This window comes from Pelodiscus sinensis, chromosome 1 (genome assembly GCF_052426305.1).
Source record: "Pelodiscus sinensis isolate ZL-2025 chromosome 1, ASM5242630v1, whole genome shotgun sequence".
NCBI classification, from domain to species: Eukaryota; Metazoa; Chordata; order Testudines; family Trionychidae; genus Pelodiscus; species Pelodiscus sinensis.
Window position 1 is genome coordinate 163,004,256 of NC_143052.1, and position 12,277 is coordinate 163,016,532.

Here is a 12,277-nt window from a genome sequence, read left to right on the forward strand (position 1 = left end):
CAATATACTGGAATATTGAAGAAGAAGAGGAAAAATCACAGAAGTCAGGAGCAATTCCAGAAGACTGGAAAAGGGGCAAACATAGAGACCGCCTATAAAAGGGAAATAAGAACAACCCAGGAAACTACAGACCAGTCAGTTTAATTTCTGTGCCAGGAAAGATAATGAAGCAAGTAGTTAAGGCATTCATCTGGAAGAAAATAAGGTGATAGGTAACAGCCAGCATGGATTAGTAAAGAAAAAATTATGTCAAACCAATCTGATAGCTTTCTTTGATAGGATAACAAGTCTTGTGGATAAGGGAGAAGCAGTGGATGTGGTATACCTGGACTTTAGTAAGGCATTTGATGCAATCTCGCATGATCTTATCAATAAACTAGGCAAATACAACTTAGATTGGTCTACTATAAGGTGGGTGAATAACTGGCTGAATAACTGTTCTCAGAGAGTTGTTATTAATGGTTCACAATCATTCTGGAAGGGCATAACAAGAGGTCTGTTTTGGGACCCATTCTGTTCAATATCTTCATCAACTATTTAGATGACGGCACAGACAGTATGCTTATTAAGTTTGCAGATGATACCAAGCTGGGAGGGATTGCAACTGCTTTGGAGGATAGGGTCATAATTCAAAATGATCTGGAGAAACTGGAGAAATGCTCAAGGGTAAATAGGATGAAATATAATAAGGACAAATGCAAAGTTCGCCACTTAGGAAGGAACAATCCATTTCACACATACAGAAGGGGAAGTGACTATCTAGGAAGTAGTACTACAGAAAAGGATCTAAGTATCATAGTGGAGCACAAGCTAAATATGAATCAACAGTGTGACACTGTTGCAAAAAAAGCAAACATGATTCTGGGATGCATTAGCGGGAATGTTGTGAGCAAGAAATGAGAAGTCATTCTTCCACTGTACTCTGCACTGATTAGGCCTCAGTTGGAGTATTGTGTCCAGTTCTGGACACCACATTTCAAGAAAGATGTGGAGAAATTGGAGAAGGTTCAGAGAAGAACAACAAAAATGATTAAAGGTCTAGAGAACATGAGCTATGAAGCAAGGCTGAAGGAATTGGGCTTGTTTCATTTGGAAAAGAGAAGACTGAGAGGGGACATGACAGCAGTTTTCAGGTATCTAAAAGGGTCATGGGGTGGGGGGAAATTGTTCTCTTTGCTCTCTGATAATTGGACAAGGGTGGTTAAATGGTGGAATAAATTGACTAGGGAGGTTGTGGAATCTCCATCACTGGAGATATTTAAGAAAAGGTTAGACAGACATCTGTCCAGGATGATATAGACCATGCTTGGTCCTGCTATGAGGGCAGCGGACTGGATTTGATGATCTCTTGAGGTCCCTTCCAGCTCTAGTATTCTATTATTCTGTGATAAAAGATCCATCCCATATATGACTGCATTGATAGACCATTATGAAAGCAGTAAGTATAGCCCTCTATAATTCTATCAAAGGCAGGGGTATCTGTCATCCAGATCTTCCTGGCCACAGAGGAATTGGCCCAAGACAAAATATTACCTCCTCTACCTTGTCCCACTTTTTATGCTTATTTTCAATGTGATGTTTACTCCCCAGTTGCTATTAACCCAATAACAGCCTCCTATTTCAAGTCATACTGCCTGTAAATGGGTTATGATAGACAAATTGGTACACAAATGAGCACTGCGTAACACCACATAAAGTGAAGATTGAAGAAGACACAACTAGGATTGCCTGAGTGGCTGTGTCACACATTTAATATTACAGTAGATTGCTGTTCTGAATCAGTGGTCAAATTAGACTCAAAATAGAGGGAAGGTTCTTTTCCCTCTTACTCTAACCTGTGGTGTGAATGGTTTGGTGGATTGTTACTGGAATACAAAGACGGGATGGATCAGTTGATGATTACCTGCTCTGTTCATTCCCTTTGGGGCACTATTGGAAGACAGGATACTGGGCTACATGGCCCTTTTGTCTGACTCAATATGGCCGTTCTTATGCCTTTTACTTACCACACATTCAGACCTGGCCCCAGGCAGTTGTAGCTCCAAGATATTACCCTCTGTTTGCTCACAGATTTTGAATAAGTGAATGAATGCGCATAATGTAATTCCTAGATAACTATTTGTACATCATAGTAAAGGCTGCAATAAGAGTGTGGAGACTTGATCTATCATCTAACCAATAGAGCACGATCCCTTTCACAGGAAATTAAGGTGCCTTGGGAGAGCAGGAAAAGAGGAAAATTTGCATATTTGGTATCCTTGTCATGCTTTATTTTGTGGATAATCAGAGAATTATGTTCAGTAAATGTGCCAATTCAGTACTCTGCGGCTATGTCTAGACTACAGAGTTTTTTAAAAAAAAATGGCCTTTTTTCAAAAAAACTTCACCTGCGTCTAGACTGCTGCCCCATTCTTTTGAAATTAAATTGAAAGAATGTGGCAGGTTTTTTGACAGCGGCAAACTTCATTTTACAAGGAAGAATGCCTTTTTTTTTTGAAAGAGCGCTTTTGAAAAAAGGCGTTCTTGAATGCAAACAGGACTTTTTCGAAAGAGAGCACCCAGGCAATCTGGATGCTCTCTTTTGAAAAAGAGGATTGCTTTTTTGAAAGTCTTGTGGCAGTCTAAATGATCTCTTTCGAAAGAGGCTTTTTTGAAAGATCTCTTTTGAAAAAGCCTCGTTCAAAAGAGGCTTGTAGTCTAGACGTACCCTGTGCGAGCAATAGTTAATTTTAAAGTTAAAGAAAAGATATGTTATAACTTTGCAGCAACTTGCAGAATGCTCTAATTTTGGGATGCCTGAAGTGTTTAATGTAGGGCTTTAACAACCACTTGAGAAATTGTCTAGCTGTATTCAATAATGAACCTCTCTGTGCTTGTGCACTGTAAAGTACAAACTCCCCACGTAGGTTACAACTGCTCCACTAAGGCTCTTAATTCCCTTACTAATCACTGTGTGATTTTTGGAGCCCTTATGGACCTTTTTTGTGTTTTTAAATCCCTGGCTCTCTCTGATTATTCATTTGTGGTTTCAGCTCTAATATTCCAAATTCTGAGTATCAGTGAATTATATCATCAGTGAGTTGGATTCGTAATTGAGAAAACTCATCACTCGACTGACCAGTCTGTTGTTTGAGACTAGTCAAGCCATATAAATGTAATGTAAATTAGACTCATCTTTGTTAAAGATTAAAAAAAGAATAATGTAAAAAATATGCATCATGTACCGGGAATGCTCCAGTTACTTAAAGCATGGGGATGAGCTGGACTCGTAAGTAAGACAATTACACGATGTTCCTCAAAGCTGCCAGTCTGAAGAAATGCAGCCTCAGTAGTGGATAAATTCCACAAGTGAACTGGAAGGCAGTTGGAAACTCCTCCTGGTGTGGGTGTTAAGTTTAGACACACGGTGTATCTCTGTTTGTCTCCTCCTGTCTTACCTTTGTCACATTCACTTTTACTCTAGGCCAGCAAATCTTCTCCTGGACCAAAGCAACGTTGACATCTCAGCCTTCCGCACAACAGGTGACTGGCTTAATGGAATTCGGTCAGGACAGTGCAAGGACATCTTCACGGGTGTGGAATACAGTTCATGTGACACTATAGCCAAGATTTCCATAGAGTAAGTACAAATTGTAGTGATAATATACTGCATGATTGCTGCCCATGGTTATTTTTTTTATTTCAGGCAGGCATATGTCACACTATTGGGCTAAGCTTTAACAGGAGTAGCTTAAAATACTCTCTTGTATTAAAAAGCCATTTTCAAATAGAATCTCAAAATTTAGTTGTGATAGGAAGCAAATGACTCCGCAGCTAGCTCTGTGTAAACAGACTGCTGTTCTCTCACACAGCCCAGTGAAGTCAGCAACGGATCTTCCCCATGTGATTCCAATTGCAGGGCCAGAGCCTGAGAAGTCATTGGCCAAGCAGCAGTGGGATCTAGGGTTGCCTGGCACCTCTGAAAATCTGGCCATTTTGTTTAGGAATCTGACTTCAAGCTCCTTGGTTTGAAAAGTTCAACCATTGATAGAATCCTAATGGGGATTTAGAATTTAATTTCAAATGCTTTGCTGTGAAAAACAAAACTATCAACTATTACCAGAGCTACATACAAGCTTTTCATAGGGAAGCCCTTTTTCTGTTGAGTGTATCTGTTCCTAATCTGCCTGTGAAACACATCCCAGAACTTTATTTTTGTTGCTGTTCCTTTTATGCGGTGAATGTTTGGAGAAATATACTTCAGCCTAGGAACTGCTCACTGCTATACTGTTGATAGCAATGTCTTGGGATGCTGCATAGGGACCAGGACCTCATTGTACTAAGTACTGTACAAACAAACAACATAAAGACAGCCACTGTCACAGAGAGCTCAGTGTCAGGGATGTGAACAGATGATGGAAGGGACGTGATATGGTATATATGGAAGGCAAAATAACAGTAGGAAGAAGTGTTTGAGAATCAATTCACACAATGAACTCAACAATGACAGTGCTCATGGAGTGTCTACTACAAATCTTCTCTCTTTTAGCTGGATGACTGGCCAGATGTTTTTTTTCTGTCCATGATTAGATGATCACAACTTTTATAAGCAGGAGGGCAGCCCAAAAAAGCATTTGGGGGTTTTCATTTTCTCAGGAAGAGGGTGGGAATGTTTACAGGAGAGGTAGCATGAGACATTTTAGGACATTTTTCATCCAGTTCATCACAAAAGCATGGTGGGAACCTTAAATTTGCAGCCTGTATTTTTGTACTTAAGAATGCATGTGGACCAAAAAATATCAAATTGTTTGTTGCAATCAATCTTCCCTTACAAACATATCGTCCCCTTGTTCAAATCGTCTGATATGTGTGCCTGTTTCTTTTTTATGCTAATAAGACACACACACATATACTGCGAAAACAGAGTTCTCCATTATTTCTGAAATATTACAAATGTTACAAGTCTTCTACTCTACCTTAAGTTTCATTTACTTAGAGAAGGAAATGAACTGGTTAAATGGGTGCAATTCTTTCCTGGCATATCAAGAAAGAAGTAGGAAGTATTGGTGTTGCTCGTTCATGTGTCCACCTAGAATGAATTAGTTTGTTTAAATCCATACCATCTTTATTATTGTCATATAGAGTGTCATGGTAGTCTCTCTGCTACTGGGAACACGTCAGGTCTAGTTATGAAGATACTGTGCCAGAGACTATTGAATTCTTATTGGTATACATTAGTGACAGTTAAACGATGGGGAACAAGTAATCAATCTGAGGAAGTGGGTCTGGCCCACGAAAGCTCATCATCTAATAAACCATCTTATTAGTCTTTAAAGTGCTACATTGTCCTGCATTTTGCTTCAAGTAATCAATAGATACAGTATGAAAATTCAAACACATAATTAGCATGTTATTGCAACTGTAAGAAGAAGCTGATAATGGCTTACTATAGCAGTGACCTCTGAAAACACTGCAAAAGCTCGCTGGTAATGACCAATTTCCTGTGGACTAATAGTTAATTAGCTCATAGACTAATAGTTAATTAGCTCTACAGCAAAAGTGTGAAGTCACATTTCCACTGTGCCCAACAAAAGGATTAGATTGTCTGGAGAAACAGAAAGCAAAAACACAGCAAGGCCTGTGAACATGACTGGTAGCTATACATTTCAGCATCATTACAAGAGTTATGAAAGCCATGTTGCTCAAAGAGCTCAGCGAACAAGATAGCAGGATTGATGTGGGGGGAAAAATCATGCTGAATGAGAACTGAGGCATTAGAGAGGCTCTCCCGTGATCACAGCATGAAGTGTTGAGAAAGCAGGGGAAAGTGCCTCAGGAGTCTCAATATTCTACTTGATTCTACAATCAGCACTAGTTCATTGTCTTGTTTTTTGAGTGGGCATTTGCAGATGCTAAGTGAGGTCTTCTTTTCTTGTGCTGTTTGTTTGTTTGTCTTATTGAGACACACATTCTCACTGTAACAGAGATGTAGCCGTGTTAGTCTAGTCAAGCTGAAACAAAAACCAGGACTATGTAGCACTTTAAAGACTAACTAATAAACCATCTTGTTAGTCTTTAAAGTGCTATATAGTCCTGTACATTCTCACTAGTTTCTGTGCCCATATGCTCCTCCAATCTAGCAATAGGGAAGAAGGCAGTATGAAACACAAAGGCAGGATACAACACATTTATCAGCCATGTATTCTCTTTCTTACAGTGATATGAAGAAGGTTGGTGTTACGGTTGTGGGGCCTCAGAAGAAGATTATTAGCAGTATTAAAGCGCTAGAAACTCATACAAAGAATGGCCCTGTTCCTGTGTAAGGTACCAAAATGATGTTGCTCAGGTCAAAGAGAGACAAGTTGCGTCAAAGGGCAAACAGTGACCACTGCGGAAACTGCACGAATTAAAGGAGCTCTCACAACGTTGGGAACATTGGTGGAAATTTCAAGCCCACTAAGAAACTCAAATATTGAGTACAAATGCCTTAAAAATAGGAACAAAAATTTTTAATCCTAAAGGGTGGGTGCTTTCTTTTCCCCTTCTAGTATCTAATTGATAATACAGACAATAATTTTGAAAAGAAAAAAATATGTATAAACCCTCCAAGTATAACAGTGAAAGTGAATTCTAGAGCCATTTGAACATTTACTGACTGAATATCATGAAACACCACGGACAGAAAAGCTGTGTGTTTGATCAACAGCAGCAACAACAACCACAAAAAAAGACTTGCAGTATTTTTATACACAAAAGAGATCTGTAACAGGCATTTTATTTCTTTAAAGGCAAGCAAAATCGAGGGATTATACCTCAAATTTATCTGGCCATATTTACAATAATATTACTGTCATCCTTTGTTTCGACTGTGGAAAGGCGTAGAGAAATAAAATTTGTAGTGACTTTGAGTTAATTCAGAAATGATTTTTGCCACTACGTTAGCTTCCGTAAATGTTTCCATTTAAAAACAAAAAGTCTTAATTTTTTTTCAAAAGGCATATTTATTTCCTTTTATTCCTTATTGTTTATATTTATGTTTAATATCTTAACTTAGATTTATTACTGCCATGTGCCAAATGCAGTCAGACTTCACTGATCAGGATCACTGGTTTCTCAGGTTTAACCTGAGAAATTGTATGATGTGTTACTTTCTAGATTTTGTTGTATGTTCACACTGCCCTGTTTGAAATCTGAGAAAGAAAAGCTTTTTTCCAGCTCTTGCTCTGAACAATCCATCTGGCGTTACTGACATTCTACATATGTCATGTTTCTGTTTACAATAATATGTTATGCTTCTAACCTGGAGTAAATATACTAGCGGAACTGCGTGTGTGGACAACATATGAATTGTTCCACGGATCAATATCCAGCCTGCTTAAGCATGTTACTTCTCTTTACTTAACAAAGACTTGATTTGGCCATCTTCACACATCATGAGTAGCACCCTAATTTAGTGGGATTGCTTGAGCTAACTTGTAAAGATTTGAGTCTGAGTCTGGAGCCGAAGGTCAGAAATTCACATGATCACAAGGCTGTTGTGGCATGTATATGTATACAGCCCCTGTCATTACACTAGGATATGACTTAGTGCTGCACATCTATGACTGGAATCCTGCCCTCCTTAAACTTCTACCTGTTCTGCAGAATGGATTCTAACGAGTAACGCTGAGTTCCTGCGAAAACAAGCAAAAGTCAAAATGGAATTTGAAAGCTCCAGAGTTGTATGTAGTATAGATTACTAGGTATCTAGTTGTTGTCTGCCATGAATGCAAAATCGATTGCTTGTTCTTCTGAAGTACACACTGACGCATGAGGCTGAATTCCTAGAATTTTTCAGCCTGAATCTGCTTCTAAATTATTATTCCTGGATCCCAAACATGAACATTGTGAACACATTTATCACTCACTGGTAAATAGGGACATGCTGGTTGGTGGACATGCTTAGAACAATCTGATTTGAAAATGTTCAATTGATAATAGCTATTAGTATGATTTTATAACACAATGAAATAGTTTTACATAAATTTGAACCAACAGTATTGAAAAGTGCACACACAAAAATTAAAAAGAAAGCAGTGAGAGCACACAAAATATTCATGGTTTTCTGCAGTGAACTATGATGGAGGATCCAATATTAGGGCAGATCCCATCTTTTTCAAATACAAAAATGGGATATATGCAGGAGCCCTGCCTCCTCTGTGGCCTTAGACCTTCTTCTTCTCTTTCCCCTTTGGTTCCACCCCTGTCCAGGTAGCAAGCTGGCATCAAGGAGTTGAAAGGGCTACCCAGGGAGTTCAGACCTCTGGGGAGCCTCAGACACGCCACCTCTTTTGGGTGGGCGTCTGGGATGCACAAGAACAGCCCCCATCTTGTGGCCCTGCCCTCCAGGGTGCACTGCAAGGTGCAGATGAAGGGTCCGGACCTCCATGATTCCCCACAGAAGCCTGAATTCTCTGGGATGTTTTTTATGCTGCCCAGCTTGAGCTTTTGGCCTGTCCAGGAGGTGGAGCCTCAAGGTAACGAGGAGCACAGGATGGAACCTTGTGATGTGTGGGAGCAAAGTCCGCCTCAGCAAAAGGTTGGTACTGCTCCTTAGCCACAGGCAGGCACATAGAGGCACTCCAGGGAATTAGGGGCCAATTTATCCCAGTGTCATTCAGCCTCGGACCAGGACTTGAAATGTACATTTTCAGACCCTCCTGCCCAGTTAGGAATGGGTGGTCACCCTGTCCAATCCAAGGAAGTACAAATGGCAGTTTCAGCTTGCTTAATGTGTTCAGAATTGTTCTCTTCAAATTTGGGCTTAACTTGATTAAAAAGTTGTGAATTTTGAATTTTTAAGTCACCCAGCTCCAGTGTGGACACAAGTGCACAAGAAATCTTGTCACAAAGTATTTCTATAGATGTTTCTCTCAGTCTTCATTCAGGAATCTTTGGGGGAGGGCAGTTTTAAATACTTTTCAAAACAATAAAAATGTTTCAAATTGAAATCTTACAACTCACGCCATCCTTAATTCTCTCTCAGTATTTAGTCATGCTCTACGGACACTGTTCTGAACATGCTCAGCGTATGTGAGTGATATTGATTCTTGGTAAGAGGGAAATTCATTTTTGTTTTTGTTTTTTTGCTTGCAGTTATGAGTAGCATGGTTTTAAACAAGTTTAGCTTCCTCTCCCCTTCAGAATTGTACAAATACTCTTAAGTGGCCTCTTATTGAAAACATCCCACACTCCCCTCCCCTTGTACATATGTAAACATAACAGTGTACAATTCTTAAATGTGGAGTAGAGGTACTAGAATTATTGTGGCCATCTTCCTGTACAGGATCTGCATTGGTTATTTACATCACACAAAATGCAAACTATTCACAACATTATGTACCATATTATTGGTTTTGTATCTTTAAATATAGTTTACATATATAATTTATTTCTCTTAACATATCTAGTTTTGTGCTGTACTTAGCATTCAATAAGCAATGTATAGATGTGATTTGATTGGTAATATGTACTTATTTTAACTTGTAATTCAAACATTACTTACTCATTTAGTTTATATGTTGTGCAATTATAGATGGCCTCTTTACTAATGTAAAATTATTTGTAGTGGAAACATTTATATTTTTATAATAAACATAATGAAAGTATTTTTTACATATTGGAATACCCAGGTGATTACTTTGAGGCAAAGTAAATCTGTTTGGTTTAAAAAAAAGAAACTAACTGGCTTGATTACATTGGGATTAAATGTAATACATTACCTGTGGCTAAATTCTCAACTTCAGTGCACAGCTTGAGTTAAAGAGCAGTTATTAAGAACACCTATTAAAAAATCAATGTTTAAAATAGACCCACTGGCCAGATCCCTTGGTATTGTGCCAAATTACATTAGTGTGGAGATCTGATTCCCTCTGTGTATGGGAAGACTGTTTTAGTCACAAGCTGCATATAGGGTGTTGAGAAAGTTGTTTATATTAGCTAAGCCAAGTAACTCCAAACTTCTACTTTTGTTTCAAGGGGACTGGACCTCCACTGGTCCAGAACGCTTAAGTACTATAAAGGATGTTCTTGTCAACAAAGTAAGGCAAAGCCCATTAGTTACTGTAACTTTTCCCCATGATCATTTTTTTCCTCTGTATTGTAAACAAATCATCATCTAATGCTCTTTCCTATATGTGTGTGTGAGAGGCAGTGATTTTTTCCTGTTTACTGTACCAAAACAAAAGCATTGTTTTCTATGTGTTTCACTGAGGCATAAATCATTTGAAAATACCAATGTAAACCCTAGCTTTGCATCTCAAGAGATATTGTCCTAGAAGAATGTGAGGATGTTCTGCTTCTCCCGTTAAAATTACTTAGGATGAGTAAAGAATTAGTATCCATTTGTATTACAAATGAGGAGGACATGCTTGTATTTTAACTCACTCTGTTTTTAATCATGCAAAGCAATGCATTACAGAGTGGCTACGTCTACACTGGCATGATTTTCCGGAAATGCTTTTAACGGAAAAGTTTTCCGTTAAAAGCATTTTCGGAAAAGCGCGTCTAGATTGGCAGGATGCTTTTCCGCAAAAGCACTTTTTGCGGAAAAGCATCCGTGGCCAATCTAGACGCGCTTTTCCGCAAAAAAGCCCCGATCGCCATTTTCACGATAGGGGCTTTTTTGCAGAAAACAGTACTGTGCTGTCTACACTGGCCCTTTTGCGCAAAAGTCTTTCGGAAAAACACTTTTGCATGAACGAGAGCAGCATAGTATTTCTGGAAAATCACTGATGATCTTACATGAGATCGTTAGTGCTTTTCCGGAAATTCAAGCGGACAGTGTAGACAGCTGGCAAGTTTTTCCGGAAAAGCTGCTGATTTTCTGGAAAAACTTGCCAGTCTAGACACAGCCAGTAATTCTATGTGGGTAAACTTGGCAAGTGTTATCTGTTAAGTGATATTAATTGAAAGAGGAGCTATTGGACACCACAGAACAGAAAGAAGGAGACAGTAATTCAAATCTGAAGCACCTCTTTATAACACCCCTATGTTACATACTGTGCTGAAGTTGGTTCATATGATGCGAATCCAAATCCCAGTGTTGGATTTGAAATGATGTGGAAACCAAGTCAATCTGTGGAACGCTTTTGCCAGAAGATGTGAAGGTCAAGACTATCACATGGTTTAAAAAAAAATAGAAAAGCCCATGGAGGACAGGACCATCAGTGGCTAGCAGCCAGGATGTGCTGGAATGGTATCCCTAGCCTCTGTTTATCAAAGGTTGGGAGAGGGTATGTGACTTGTTGCTTACCAGAAACTGCTGGGCCAGCCTTGTCACTCCAGCTGCAATTGAGGGAAGTGAATTGGAGCTGACTGGAGTAATCTGAGTCTGACTGGCAGAGACAGAACAGCTGTTGGCCCAATTTGCCTGGGGCTATAAACAGGCACAGAAGAAGGAAGCCAGGGGATGAAGAAGAAGCCAGAGAGTAGAAGGAGAGGGGATTTACAAGAAGCGAAAGCGCCTAAGGTTGGAACCCTGAGTGGTGTGATGAGTTTATCCCTTGATAGCTCAGTGATTGCACTGTTCCTTATACAAGGTAGATGGACAGAGACATGTAGTGGTTGTGAACACTAGGACTTTAACAGTGTTTAAAAAAGAACTAGATCAATTCATGGAGGTTAGGTCCATCAATGGCTATTAGCCAGCATGGACAGGAATGGTGTCCCTAGCCTCTGTTAGAGAATGGTAATGGATGACAGAGGATGGATCACTTGATGATTACCTGTTCTGTTTATTCCCTCTGGGGTATCTGGCATTGGCCTCTGTCAGAAAACAGGATATTAGGCTAGACGCACCTTTGATCTCACCGGGTATGTCCATTCTTATGGTCTGAAGCTACAAGGTTCATCTAATCTGTACAGTATGCAAGCTGTTTACTCTATGAAAAGGTAATACTTAGCAGTAATACTTAGAATTTTGTTTTGTCCCTGGGTGCTTTGGCACACTAACCTAAAAGTAATTTCTTTAGGAATTTTGGATAATAATCTGCCATAACTCTTTTACTTTATCATAAAAGAATATTGGTACTCATGAAAGCACTGGCATAGAACAGATATGTAATCAGCAGTAATGAAGGCAAACTCCATTCTATCCATGGTACTATACTAATCTGGTAGTTTAAGTGCTAGAGGTCAGTTCGTTACCCAGGGGTGTGGTCTTAAAAGTACCTCAGTGACTCCTAGGCTTAAATTCCACTTTGAAAGGGGATTTTGGTGCCTAAGCCTTATGGAAAGCCTTACTGAGAGTTAAGAGGCT

General features: G+C 39.3%; 1 protein-coding gene across 5 annotated transcripts in view; it reads left to right on the forward strand.

Annotated features, from left to right (window-relative positions):
* Positions 1 to 9,637, forward strand: part of EPHA3 (EPH receptor A3) — a 322,951-nt gene extending 313,314 nt beyond the window's left edge. For all 5 annotated transcript variants that reach the window (XM_075908777.2, XM_075908769.2, XM_075908799.2 and 2 more), the window contains 2 exons: positions 3,464 to 3,619; positions 6,197 to 9,637. In XM_075908777.2, the coding sequence (XP_075764892.1) occupies positions 3,464 to 3,619; positions 6,197 to 6,302 (262 nt within the window). In that variant the 3' untranslated portion in view covers positions 6,303 to 9,637. The remainder of the gene's footprint in view (positions 1 to 3,463; positions 3,620 to 6,196) is intronic.
* Positions 9,638 to 12,277: the final 2,640 nt, after the last annotated feature.